Raw genomic sequence first — 15,143 nt, 5'->3', positions numbered from 1 at the left:
ATCTAGGCTATTCTTCATCTTGGGTATGGGGATCATTATTGTTTGCTAATAATCTTCAGGTAGTTCTCCTCTCATGTAAATATCATTCACAAGTTCTGTGAATGTCTACAAATCTTCTTCATTCATATTCTTGAAGAATTCTATTGGAATATTATCCATTCTGCAAGCCTTTCCATTCTTTATTCTCTTTATTGCTTCTTCTATTTCTTCCCTCATAATTGATAACTCTACTTTCTCCTCTGGGATTTCCATTTCCTCTGTATTTGTACTTTCATACAGCTTTTCCCCATATTCCTTCCATCTTTCTATGATATCTTTTTCTTCATATAATATTTTACCTTCTTATCTTTAACTCCTCCTGAGCCTACCGGGCTAGCCGGGTGGGTAAAGTGCCTGCCTAGAAACCCAAAGGTCGCGGGTTCGAATCCCGCCTCGGGCTTGGATCACAGTACTGCAAAAACCTTGGGAGGTGCATTATGGCCACAGAAGCCGATGCACCAACAACTAACTAAAAAAAAAAAAAAAAAACCTCCTCCTGGGACTCTTTGTTTCTGATAAATTTTTTTTATGATCCTGTGCATTCTGTTGGTGTCATGTTTTTTTATCCAGGTCTTCAATTTCTCTACACTTTTCCTTATGCCATTTTTGCTTTTACTGCCTACATTTTTTATTATAGTGGAGTTTAATCTCTTGTATCCCATTTTTGCTTTTTCTGCCTACATTTTTTTTATTTTTTTTCATCTTTCTTCTCTCTTCCATCGTGCCTAGGGTTCTTTCTGAAATCCATGGTTTCCTACTGTTTTTTGTTGGTATCCTATTTTCTCCTCAGCTATTTGCTGTGTAATTCCTTTAAACCTGTTCCATCTTTCATTCAGTGTGCCTTGTGTTGAGTTGCTGGCTTTTATTTTTCTCTTATTTTATCATTAAATGCATTTATTTTGTACCTGTTTCAAAATTCTTCTAAGTTTCATTTTTTGTTATTATTGCCCTTTTTCATCTTTTTTAGCTTTCTCCTACAGACTACTGGGTTGTGGTCTGAGCCACAGTCTGCACCCAGCATAGATTTGCAGTTCTTCATACTGTTTTATATCTGCTATATATCATAATGTATGTAGTTAATTTGGTTTCTAGTAATTCCATCAGGTGAGATTCAAGTGTGTGTAATATTTCTTTTTGTTTGAACCATGTGTTACCAATCCACAAATCATCTCTATTACAAAATCCTAACAAATTATCACCTTGTTCATTCCCCTCACCTATCTCCCCATGGACCTACTATGGTTCCATCTCTACCCTGTCATACCTTTGCATTCCAATCACCCATTATAATCATAATGTCTGAAATTTCTTTTTCTTCATGACTTCCTCTAATTGCTGGTAGAATTTATACAGATCTTCTTCACAGCAGTTATTAACATTAGCAGTAGCATATACCTGGATTATGTGTAGCTCTCTCTCTCTCTCTCTCTCTCTCTCTCTCTACCCTCATTACAATTATTCTTTATGATATCCTCTAAATATTCTTTATGTAATAAGCTGCATAATCCTTCACAATAAAATCTACTCTTCCTTTTATTTCTCCTCCTGCAGTTAAGAGTTTGAGGATTTCTCCCTCCTGAATTGTTCTGATGAAATCTTTGTTTTCTTCCCAAAAGGTTTCTGATATTCCCATTAATTTTCTTCAATTTTCTTAATTTCTTGACATAGGTTGGCAAATTTGGCTATTGTATTTGTACCTTGAACATTCCATGTGTCCATCTTCCATCTGCTCTTCTTTTAATATTATACTGCTTCAAATATTAATCTCAAAAATTTATTTTGACTTCTCTTTGGTGATCTTGTCCATTCTCATTGAAAATCTACATTGGAAAATGTAAGTTGTAAAAGTTTGTTGAAAATCCATGAAAGGAATTGTTACAACCTAAAGACATTAATTCCTGTTCTTTCTGTTTGTATGTTTTTGTTTTAGGCTGTCAGTTCAGTTTTCTTCAATCTCTATACTTACACCTATGAAGTCTTGAATAAGAAGATGTACTTTGATGTTAGAAGGTGCTTTAGAAACCAACCAGGAAGTTCGCAGCACCTTATTGCCTCTTTTCCAGGTAAGCTTAGCAAATGAACTTGACAAGTCTTTAACATTAAGATTGCAAAGTGTTATAATCAGCACTTCATAATATTCCTTTTATATACATGGTATCTGGAAAAGAATCTATATACAGGCACTTCTCTACTTACGTACAAATTACGTACAACTTGCAGATATGTACAAAGCACCAAGCTGTTGCCATGTTCAGTTATAAGAATCAATTTTGAACATCTTCGTGATATTTTTCTGAAGCAGATTTCTGGAGGTGACTACTGTAAAATAATAAAAAAAATTTGCACTTTCCAGTTAATTGGGCTTTTCTTTTAGTGCAATGTAATTATAAATAGGTAGTGAACTCTTATCTTATTACATTTGCAATGATACCGATAGTTGGAATTCTGTGGAATTTTATGTTATTATGGTGAAATGATTTCCCCTTCACTGAAATCTTCAATCATATAAAAAACAAATAAATTTTCAGAATCTTCTCTTCATTCTTATTTTTTGAGCTTCGTAAAGCTGTTACTTCGTATCTCACTTGTGCATATCATGTTAGTTGCAATTTGTGCATGCCGTGTTCTTTGTTATTGATTGTTTATTTTCTTACTGTTTTAAATTTTACAACCAAAAAAAAAAAAAAGTCAGTGAACAGAAATATCAATTAGTTAAACTATTAATTAAGCTAGTATGTAAGCATAAATTTATTTTTATTTTGTTAACCTGTGGGAAATATTCTTCCGATTTTCACGCATCATTTAATTTTATTAATTGGAGGAAGTAAAGTGTAAATTTTACCATTGCCTTATACAAAGGGATACAATGACGTGCAGCAAAATTCCTGCACATCATTGACAAGACCTCATGAACTGCTCTAGCAACCTGTTTATGCCACTCAGAAAACTTCATATCTGACTGAACAATTACCCCCTCCACCCCTGAGTGTATTACCACACAGTTGTACATTATTCTGGGGTTACTGTTACCCATATGCAGTATTTTGCATTTGTCAATAGGAAATTTCAGTTGCCACCTCTCAGCTCATCTGCCCAACTTTTCTAGATCCTATTGCAGTAGTGCTGTCATTACTGTCATTAACATTCCTGCCAATCATCCCTTTATCTAAAGCAGCAAATTGCCCTTAATGCCATGCTGCTCCAACTTGTACAGTAGTCTTCCATGTGCAACAATATCAAAAGCTTTTATAAAATCCAAGTACAACAACTCCCCAACTTATGTAAGGGTTGCATTCCGCAGAACGCTGCTTGTCGGATTTTACGTAAATCAGAATTCCCCCATGCTTGTGCAGCACTCGCAACTGTGCTTGCTGAATTATTTATTGTATTTATTAAATTTTTTATCTCGTGCAGGAAAAATTACAAAATCATGCAATTTAAAAAAATTTCAAAATTATAACATTATAAAAATGGGAGGATACAGGCATAATATCAGTAAGTTTTACCTCTCGAGCATCATTGCCAGAATTGACATCTTCAGCTGATAAGTACGCCACTGTGGAGGTTGAGGGCTGTGGAGATTTAGAGGTTGGCCACTCAACCTTACGAAAGAACTATTAATGGATGCCTGCATGATGGTTATTTCTTTTCATCGTAGATTTCTTTATAGCAAGCAAGCATATCATTCACCCTTCTGTTAACTTTTAAGAATCGTTTGCTGTCAATATCCATCTCAAACCTCGCCATTGCCGATGAAATTTTGTGAAATGCCATTGCATCTTTCTGGTGATGAAGCATCTCAGCTCCTCATTTGGTTCATCTTGAGCTTTGTCAGCATTTTCTTCTTTCACTATTGCTGCCTGAAAGTCAATCAGTTCTTCATTAGATAATTCCTTCTCTTCTTCCTCTATTAACTCATCTACATCTTTGGCATCAACCTCCAACTGAAGTAGTTCTGCAACCTTTACAATCTTATCTGTAACCACTTCATATAGTTCATCTTTTTCAAATCCTTCAAAGTCTTTTATGTGCCGTGGGCATATTTTTTTCCATGTGCCATTTAAACAACTTTTAGTAATTTCTGGCCTTATTAATGTTTAAGATGCCGTGGTAAATATCTGTGGTTTATCCCAGAACTTATTAATGTTTAAGATGGCATGGTAGAATAGAAGCAAAATCTTGAAAGGGAAGTCGTTGTCTTTACAATATTTTTCAACCTCGGGAATGAAGCAGCATTTAAACCAATCCTCAAAGAGATATATTGTTATCCATGCTCTCTGGTTCGATTGGAAATGCACGGGTAGGGTGACTTTATTGATGCCCTTAAATGCATGAGGATTTTCAGAAAGATACACAATCAGTGGTATTAATCTGTAACCTCCCGCTACATTAGTCCCAAGCACGAACGTGGCCCCTATCTTTTGAACCCTTGAAACCTGGCATTGTCTTTTCCTCTTTGGCAGTGTATGTTCGATATGGCATTTTTTTCCAAAGCAGAGCAGTGTTGTCAATGTTAAAAATTTGCTGTGTTGAATAGCTGCCTTCATCAATAATTTTTTCCAACACATCACAAAATTTCTCTGCAGCTGCAGAATCGGCACTGGCGACTTTGCCGTATACTTTAATGTTGTGGAAACCAGTACAATGCTTGAACCTATTAAACCACCCATTGCTCAGGGTTTGCCATACTTATCCTTAACATCTTCGTAAATACTTGTTGCTTTTGCTTGAATGGTCATTGAACTCAGGGGCACTCACTTCTGAATGTGATTTTCCATCCATATTATTAACAGCTGTTCCATCTTCAATATAGCACATGACTGCTGTTTTGCAAACACTGTTAATCTTAAATGCATTGATCCTTTGACATGTTCTTTTATATGCGCACTGTCCGTTAAAATAGTATTCACTGTTGAAGCAGCAAGACCTAATTCCCTTGCAATAAATGACAAACTTAGTTAGGTGGGTCGGAAAACTGCTAGATTGGGGGATACATGGACTAATAGATTAACAGTAGCCGCTGGCAGAGGTGAAAGTGATTCTTGCACTGCTTCTATTGGAATCAGCAGCACCTTGGAAAATAAGATGCAGGATATTTCAGAGACTGCTGGGAATCATTGGGGTACAAGTAAACACATGGGTTGTGTTAGGGTAGCTAAGAAAAAGAACAGGTGCATGTATACTTGCATGTACACCAATGCTAGGAGTTTAGTAAATAAATTTGATGAATTTGAGGTATTGCTCAAAACATCAAAGGCAGATATTGTGGAGATTTCAGAGACGTGGTGTCACACTGATATAAGGAATGCAGAACTGGAATTTGTCTACAGAAAGGATACAGAAATACTACAATGCCTACAGAAAGGATAGACAGGATAGAAAGGGAGGAGGGGTAATGCTATTAGTTAAGAAATACATAAATTCCAAGGTAGTGAAGCCCGTCGACATCGCTGGACAGTGCAGTGTAAAGTCAGTTTGGTGTGACATTAGCATTGGGAGATCAAAATTGAGAGTAGGAGTGTGCTATAGGCCTAATGACTCTGATGAGTATAATAAGACACTGTACAGGGAAATAGAGTGGGCCAGTAAATCAGAGAGTCTATAATGGGGGATTTTAATTTCCCAGATATTGACTGGAATTTGGGGACTGGTCACTCACACAGTAGCAAAGCTTTTGTGGATTTATTGGATGATTGTTTTCTACATCAGCATGTTCGGGAGGCAACTAGAGGGATTAATACTCTTGATTTCATTATCAGTATGGATTCTTCATGCATTAAGAATCTGCAGATAAATGAACCACTAGGTGACAGTGATCACAGTGTGCTGAAGTAGGATTTACTCAAAGAGGTAACTACCATTAGGGGTAAAGGGAAGGGTTATTGCTTCCGTAAAGGCGACTACAATGGACTGAGGCAGTATTTAAATTTGATACAGTGGGATCAACTGATGATGTTACCAACAGCAAATTCAAAATGGGAAGCATTCAAAGAACTTATCTTGGAAGCTACTAGGCTTTACATACCAACTAAGAAATATTGTTCAAGGTTTAGGCCTAAATGAATGTCAGATGAACTAATGAGACATATGGCAGAGAAGGAAAATGCATGGGATACATACAAATTAACACATGACACAGAAGCCTATGATAGATACAAGTTGATCTGTAACCAAGTTACAAAGGAGGTTAGGCAAGCAAAAGCAGATTACGAGAAATCTTTGGCAAGGGATGCAAAAAAAAACAGCAAAGAGTTCTTTACTTATGTAAACTCTAGAAGGAAGGGGATGAATAAGATTGGTCCACTTGATATCGATGGGTCAACTGTTGATGATCCTGCTCAGGCAGCTAACAAACTAAATGAATATTTTGCATCAACATTCACACATGAGGAGTTATTCAGTGAGGGGAATGCCAGAAGTGTATTCAACTCTGGCAGTAAGCTAGAGAATCTTGTAATAACAGAGTAAAGTGGAGGAGAAATTGTTGAAGATAAACACAAGAAAGACACCTGGGGTGGATGGGATCTATCCAGTTATATTAAAGGAGGCAGCAAAGGAAGTAAGCAAACCCTTAGCCATAATTATGAGAGCTTCCTTGGACTCAGGGGAGATACCCATGGACTGGAGATGTGCAAATGTGACCCCAATTCACAAAGGAGGATCAAAGGCTGACACAAGGACGGATGGCAGTCATCATGGAATAGTTGGGTATATGGGATGTGTTAGGGTAACAAGGAATAGGCATAGGAGCATGTATGCTTGCATGTATACCAATGCTAGAAGTATAGTAAATAAATTTGATGAATTTGAAGTGTTGGTCAAGACATCAAAGGCGGATATTGTTGGGATAGCAGAGACGTGGTGTCACAAAGATATAAGGAATGCAGAACTGGAATTTGGGGAGTACAATGTGTACAGAAAGGATAGACAGGACAGAAAGGGAGGGGGTGTTATGCTGTTAATTAAGAAAAACATAAAATCAAAGGAAGTGCACCCAGTTAATATAGATGAACAGTGCTCTGTTGAGTCAGTTTGGTGTGAGATAAGCACTGTGAAAGGAAAAATAAGAGTAGGAGTGTGTTATAGGCCTAATGACTTGAATGAGTACAATGAACAATTGTACAAAGAAATAGAGTGGGCCAGTAAATCAGAATGTCTTATAATGGGGGATTTTAACTTCCCAGATGTTGACTGGAACTTGTGGGTTGGTCACTCACACACTAGTCAGACTTTTGTGGATTTATTGGATGATTGTTTTCTGCAGCAGCATGTTCGAGAGGCAACCAGAGAAAGTAACACTCTTGATCTGGTTATCAGCACTGATCATTCGTGTATTAAGAATTTGCAGTTAAAGGAACCACTAGGTGGCAGTGATCACAGTGTGCTGAAGTGGGATTTACTCAAAGAGGTAACTACCGTCAGGGGTAAAGGAAAGGGTTTTTGCTTCCGTAAAGGGGAGTACATTGGTCTCAGACAGTTTTTAAATTCTGTACATTGGGATCAACTGACGATGTTACAAACAGTAAATTCTAAGTGGGAAGCATTCAAGGAATTAATCGTGGAAACTACTAGACTTTTCATACCGATTAAGAAATATTGTTCAAGGTTTAGGCCTAAATGGTTATCAAATGAACTAATGAGACTTGTGACAGAGAAGAAAAATGCATGGGATGCATATAAATTATCAGGCGACGCAGAAGCCTGTGGCAGATATAAGCTAGTCTGTAATCAGGTCACAAAGGAGGTTCGGCAGGCGAAGGCGGATTACGAGAAATCTTTGGCAAAAGATGCTAAGAAAAACAGCAAGGATTTCTTTACTTATATAAACTCTAAAAGGAAGGGGATGAATATGATTGGTCCACTTGACACCGATGGTTCGACTGTTGATGATCCTACTCAGATAGCAAACAAACTGAATGAGTATTTTGCATCTACATTCACACGTGAGGAATTATTACAGTTTGAAAATGGAAGAAGGTTATCAAATTGTAGCAGTGTGCTTAATGATTTTGTAATAACTGAGAGCAAAGTGGAGGAGAAATTGTTGAAGTTAAACATAAGAAAGGCACCTGGGGTGGATGGGATCTATCCAGTTATTTTAAAGGACGCGGCAAAGCAACTAAGCAAACCCTTAGCCATAATTATGAGAGCATCCTTGGACTCAGGGGAGGTTCCCACTGACTGGAGATGTGCAAATGTATCCCCAATTCACAAAGGTGGATCGAAGGGTGACACGGGTAATTACAGACCAGTTAGTTTAACTTCTGTTCCGGGTAAAATAATCGAGTCACTGGTTAAAGATGCATTGCAGGATCATCTAGACAAGACTGCAGCAATAATTCAGACATAGTATGGGTTTGTTAAGGGGAAGTCTTGTCTCACAAATTTGATTGGTTATTATGATGTGGTCACAAAGGAACTGGATGCAAAAAATAATTTTGATATCATATATTTGGATTTCAGGAAAGCTTTTGACACTGTTGCGCATGGAAGACTACTGTACAAATTGGAGCAGAATGGTATTAAGGGTAAGTTGCTACAATGGATAAAAGGATGGTTAAGTGGGAGAAGACAGAGGGTAGTAATCAATGGGTGCTGCTCTTCGTGGACTAATGTTATTAGTGGAGTCCCACAGGGTTCGGTGTTGGGTCCACTGTTGTTTTGTGTATTTATCAACGATATTGATGAAGGTATATCAGGCTTAATGTTGAAGTTTGCAGATGACACAAAGGTTGGCAGGGTTGTTAATGACAGTCATGGCAGTGTGCTACTGCAACAGGATCTAGATAATTTGGGCAGATGGGCTAAGAAGTGGCAACTGAAGTTTAACCTTGACAAATGCAAAGTACTGCATATGGGTAGAAGTAACCCCAGAGAAACGTACCAACTGTGTGGTACTACACTTAAGGTGGTAGAAAATGAAAAAGACCTGGGAGTAATTGTGCAGTCAGATATGAAGTTTTCTGAGCAATGCAGACAGGCTGCTATGGCAGGTCATGGGGTTTTGTCAATGATATATAGGAATTTTGCTAGCAGGGAAAAGGAGGTGATTGTCCCTCTGTATAAGGCAATGGTCAGGCCCCACCTTGAGTACTACGTACAGGTCTGGAGGCCTCATTTTAGGAAGGATGTAGATTTGCTTGAGCGTGTACAGAGAAGAGCTACACGATTGGTGAGGGGATTGAAGGGATTCCTCTTACCAAGAGAGGCTTAAGTTCTGCAAATTGCAGTGGCTGGAGACTAGGCACCTGCGCGGTGATCTGATTGAGGTCTATAAGGCCTTGAATGGGTTGAGCACACTGAATTCTGATGGGATCCTTCCACTTTTTCAGATTACGAACCTACGGGGACATAAGTTCAAATTAAGAAAGGACAGATGTAGAATAGATGTGCGGAAATTTGCCTTTAGCCAGCGGGTGGTTAATTGCTGGAACAAACTTCCATATGTCGTTGTGGAAGTTGATAGGTTAAATAAATTTAAGGAGGAACTGGACAGGCATTTGGAGGGAATGGTGTGATTTTTTTTTTTTTTTTGGCTGATGCTGCATAAGCTCCTACACTTGCTTTCTTGCATCACGTGCCACTACTACTACTACTACTACAAGTAATTATAGACCTGTGAGTTTAACTTCTGTTCCCGGAAAATGAATGGAGGCACTGGTTAAAGAAGCACTGCAGGATCATCTAGACAAGACTTCAGTTATAGCTAGGACACAGCATGGTTTTGTTAAGGGGAAGTCTTGCCTGACCAATTTGATTGGATACTATGATGCAGTCACAAAAGAACTGGATGCAGGGAATAACTTTGATATTATATACTTGGATCTTAGAAAGGCTTTTGATACTGTTGCACGTGGAAGACTGTTGCACAAATTGGAGCAGTGTGGCATTGGAGGCAAATTGCTGCTATGGATAAAGGGGTGGTTGAGGGGGAGAAGGCAGAGAGTGGTAATCAATGGACACTGCTCATCGTGGACTAATGTTATTAGTGGAGTCCTTCAGGGTTCAATATTGGGTCCATTATTGTTTTCTGTATTTATAAATGATATTGATGATGGTATATCAAGCTTAATGTCCAAGTTTGCAGACGAAACGAAGGTTGGCAGGGTTGTCAAGGACACTACTGACACTATGCTGCTGCAACAGGATCTGGAAAGGTTGAGCAGATGGGCTGAGAGGTGGCAAATGAAGTTTAACATTGACAAATGTAAAGTACTGCATATGGGAAACAGGAATCCCAGAGCAACGTATCAACTCTGTTGTACTACACTGACAGTGGTAGAGAATGAAAGGGACTTGGGGTTGGTTGTGCAGGCAGATATGAAGTTCTCTGAGCAGTGCAGACGGGCTGCAAGAGTAGCTCATGGTGTATTGTCAATGATATATACGAATATTTCTAGCAGGGTAAGGAGGTGATTATTCCCTTGTATAAGGCAATGGTCAGGCCACACCTAGAGTACTCTATACAGGCCTGGAGGACTCATTTCAAGAAGGATGTAAAGCTGCTGGAACGAGTACAGAGAAGGGCAACAAGATTAGTGAATGGAACAAAGGGGGGTGCTCTTACGAAGAAAGGCTTAAGTTTTGCAAATTACAGTGTCGGGAGACTAGGCACCAGCGAGGTGATCTGATAGAGGTGTTTAAAGCCCTGAATGGTTTGAGCATGCTCAATGCTGATTGGATTCTTCCTCTTGCTCATAATAATCACCTGAGAGGGCATAAATTCAAATTGAGGAAAGACAGATGTAGGATAGATGTGCGGAAGTTTGCCTTTAGCCATCGGGTGGTTGGTTGGTGGAACAGACTTCCATCCCTTGTCGTGGAAGTTTATAGCCTAAATAAGTTTAAGGCTCAGCTGGACAGGTATTTTGAATGAACAGAGGGGTGAAGTGGAAGTGGTTATTTTTTATTTATTTATTTATTTTTTTGGCTGATGCTGCATAAGCTTGCTTTCTTGCATCAAATGCCTCTACTAATGCTAATGCTAACTTTGTCCTGCTTCGTACTTCTTAATCATTTTCATCTTCATTTCTAAATGAATTTTGTTTCATTTCCTGGCACTACCACCACTTGCACAATTATTTACAATGAAGAAGGGAAAGTGACTTTCCCTACATCATTGTAAATAGGGATGAAGAGAAGTTTCTGAAAATTTGTTTTTTATATGATGATAGAAGATTTCAGTGAAGGGAACACATTTCACCATAATAGCGTAAAAAAAAAAAAAAAAAGCGTAAAACCCCACACAATTGCAGTTATTAGTATTATTGCAAATGCAATAAGATCGAGTTTACTACCTGTTTGTAATTAGATGCACTAACAGGAAAAGCCCAATAAACCAGAAAGTGCAAATTGCTTTTGTTGTTTTATGGTCGTGACCTCCAGAAATGTGCTTTAGAAAAATATCACGAAGGTGTTCAAAATTGATTCTTATAACAGGAAGATATGATAATGATGAAAGTGTAGTGCAATTTCCATTATTAATATGACCTTTTAGAGAGATAAATAGCTTAGCAATATAGCAAAATTTTCAACTTCCAAGGATTTCGAATGAATTAGAAAAAAAAAAAAAACAGTGTGTTATTGGGTTTACATTGTGATATTTTCATGATACCTCTATTTATTCCTATGGGATGCAAAATACGTTTCCATGATTTTTTTAAGTTTGCACCGGCCGGCAAAAACCTACGTAAAGTCGAATTTCCATAAGTCGAGTATTACATAAGTCAGGGAGTTCCTGTATATGATATCAAAATTATTTTTTGCATCCAATTCCTTTGTGACCACATCATAGTAGCCAGTCAAATTGTTCAGATAAATCTTCCCCTTAACAAACCCATGCTCTGTCTGAACTATAACTGCAGTATTGTCTAGATGATCCTGCATCACTGCTTTAACCAGTGACTCCATTATTTTCCCTGGAACAGAAGTTAAACTAACAGATCTATAATTAAATTGCATCACCTTTGAAGCCCCCTTTGTAAATTTGTGATACATTTGCACATCTCCAGTCCATGGGGACCTCCCCTGAATCCAAAAATGCTCTCAGAATTATGGCTAATAGTTTTTCTTACTTCCCTCGCTGCCTCCTTCAATATAACTGGATAGATTCCATCCACCCCAGGTGCTTTTCTTATGTTTAACTTCAACAATTTCTCCTCCACTTTGCTCTTAGTTATTACAAAATCATTTAGCTCCCTGTTAGATCTTTTTTTTTTTTTTTTTTTAGTTGTTGGCGCATCGGCTTCTGTGGCCATATTGCACCTCCCAAGTTTTTTGCATTTTCTACTTTGATCCAAGCCCGAGGTGGGATTCAAACCCACGACTTTTGGGTTGCCAGGCAGGCACTTTACCCACCCGGCTAGCCCAGTCGGCCCCTGTTAGATCTAGTTTGATAAACTTCTGGCTTCCACTTCACTTCAGAATTCCTCGTGTGTGAATGTAGATGGAAATACTCGTTCAGTTTGTCAGCTACCTGAGCAGCATTTTCAACAGTCAAATCATCGATGGCGCCTCCGTAGCTAGGTGGGAAGGAGCAGCAGTGCGTAGCACATGCTTCTCGATTAGACTGGGGTTCGAGCCTGTCACCACCAAATGTGGAGGATGTGGAAAGGTCAGGGAATGACCACCGCATATCCCGGAGCAATATGGCCTTAGTTGCTAATGCTCCTAAAAACCAAATAACAACAACAAATCATCAATATCAAGTGGACCAATTTGATTCATCCCTTTCCTTCTAGAGTTCACATAAGTAAATAAGTCTTTGCTATTTTTCTTTGCGTTCTTTGCCAAAGATTTCTCATAATCTGCCTTCACTTGTGTAGCCTCCTTTGTTACAATTACAGACTAGCTCATAGGCTTCTGTGTTTGCCAGATAATTTATATACATCCTATTCTGTGTTTCCTGATAATTTATATGCGTCCCCTGCATTTTTCTTGTCTGTCATGAATGTCATTAGTTCTTCTGACATCCATATAGGCCCATCCTTAAACAGTATTTCTTAGTTGGTTGAAATGCGTAGTAGTGTCCAAGATTAATTCCTTGAATGTTTCCCTTTAGAATTGCTGTTGGTAACACCAACATTTGGTTGCACTGTATAAATCTTAAAAACTGTCTGAGACCACTGTAGTCGCCTTTACGCAAGTAAAAACCCTTCCCTTTACACCTGATGGTAGTTATATCTTTAAGTAAATTTCACATCAGTACACTGTCATCTGGTGGTGCCTTTATATGCAGATTCTTAATCCATGAATGTTGCCTCTCAAACATGTGGCTTTAGAAAACAATCATCTAATAAATCTACAAAAGTCTTGATAGCATACGAGTGACCAGTCCACAAGTTTTAGTCAGTATCTTGGATGTTAAAATCTCCATTATAAGACATCCTGATTTACTGGCCCATTCTATTTCTCTGTATATCGTTTAATAGTTGACACTGAAACGCTTTTTAAACCTGCAGTTAAAGCAGTGATGCTGCATGCTATTTACATAGATGATTTCCCTTTAATGTACAGAATACATTTCCAGGTGTTAACCATGGCATAACTTTGTAATTTGCCATAGTGAACCATTTATGAAGTTTTTCCAAATGCTTTCAGTTTATAAGAATTTGTGTCTTTGTATACAATCTTTAGCTATAAATTCCTCTGCCCTTCAGAGAATAAACATTTTATTTACTTGTAAGCTTGCTGGTTAAAAACTGGTGACAGACAAGCAGATGCATGTTGACAGTAATGAATATGATGCCTTCATCTGATTGGTCAACAAGTGATCCTGGCACTTAAACTTCTCTATGGCATAGGAATAAAGGAGCTTTTCACATCCGATATTTAGAGTATTTCATTAATTGTCAGTAAAAATTAATACTGAAAAGATTATGTATCAATATGAAGCTAAATTATATAGGAATTATAACATTTGTTGGGGTATATGCTCTCCAATAAGACATCTTCAATGTCTGCTGTACTCCACTCATTTATAAAATAAAATTTATGGCTAAAGCCTCAAACCACAGAATTTACAAAACATACAAGTTAGTGTAGTGCATCAGTTCTGTATGTAGTAAATAACCAAAATTGGTGAAGTTTTCATTACATCTGATATTGTGCATACCTTCACAATAAGGTGTCTGCATTGTACTACTTTGAATAACTAATGCTTCTCCATTAGAGTTTTGGTTATTCTCAGTGGATACTACCCAGTGGAATTGACTGAGAATAAATAACAATAGTTTTCTCTAATGGGGAAGCATTAAAATTGGCTGTCTCCATGATATTTTTAATATGTCGTGGCGACCAGTTGTCTTGAGTCTACTAAAACTTGATTTATCAAGTTTAAATGCATCCTTTATCCAACAACAATGGAAATAAAAGTGTTGTCATTTAGATTTGCTGAAGGAAATTTATACTCATGTTGGTAAGCTCAATACTTGTAATAATATAATACTGTAGTATATGCAAGAATCCACAAACAAGTTAAACTTTATTTTGTGTTAATAATTGGTAAGAATATTTTTTATGTTTATGTTTCAGGAGAGCCATAGAGGGTCAGGGGTACTTGAAAGAAGTGCCCAATGGACAGTTGAGGTGGTGGGGCTAGGTAAGCTTCTCCTGGCCCATACTCAGACAGTTTTTAAATTCTGTACACTGGGATCAAATGACAATGTTACCAACAGTAAATTCTAAGTGGGAAACATTGAAGCAATTAATCGTGGATGCTACTAAAAGTTTCATACCTATTAAGAAATATTATTCAAGGTTTAGGCTTAAATGGTTATCAAATGAACTAATGGAACTCATGACAGAGAATAAAAATGCATGGGATGCATATAAATTATCAGGCAACACAGAAGCCTATGATATATATAAGCTAGTCTGTAATCAAGTCACAAAGGAGGTTAGGCAGGAGAAGGCAAAAGATGCTAAGAAAAACAGCAAGGATTTCTTTACTTATATAAACTCTAAAAGGAAGGGGATGAATCTGATTGGTCCACTTGATATCAATGGTTCAACTGTTGATGATCCTGCTCAGATAGCAAACAAACTGAATGAGTATTTTGCATCTACATTCACACATGAGGAGATATTAAGGTTTGAAAATGGCA

The 15,143-nt window shown here is 37.7% G+C and overlaps 1 protein-coding gene across 1 annotated transcript in view; it reads left to right on the top strand.

Moving 5' to 3' along the window:
• LOC150081007 (uncharacterized) overlaps nt 1-14,582 on the top strand; it is a 193,640-nt gene extending 179,058 nt beyond the window's left edge. The window contains exons 11-12 of the mRNA XM_090380885.1: nt 1,970-2,102; nt 14,572-14,582. Of these exons, the coding sequence (XP_090237011.1) occupies nt 1,970-2,102; nt 14,572-14,582 (144 nt within the window). The remainder of the gene's footprint in view (nt 1-1,969; nt 2,103-14,571) is intronic.
• The last annotated feature ends 561 nt before the right edge of the window (nt 14,583-15,143 follow it).

This window comes from Mastigoproctus giganteus, chromosome 9 (assembly GCF_048544385.1).
Source record: "Mastigoproctus giganteus isolate SK-2022 chromosome 9, ASM4854438v1, whole genome shotgun sequence".
NCBI lineage: Eukaryota > Metazoa > Arthropoda > Arachnida > Uropygi > Thelyphonidae > Mastigoproctus > Mastigoproctus giganteus.
Note: the sequence above shows the minus strand (reverse complement) of the source record. Positions and strands in the feature narration are given on the sequence as shown.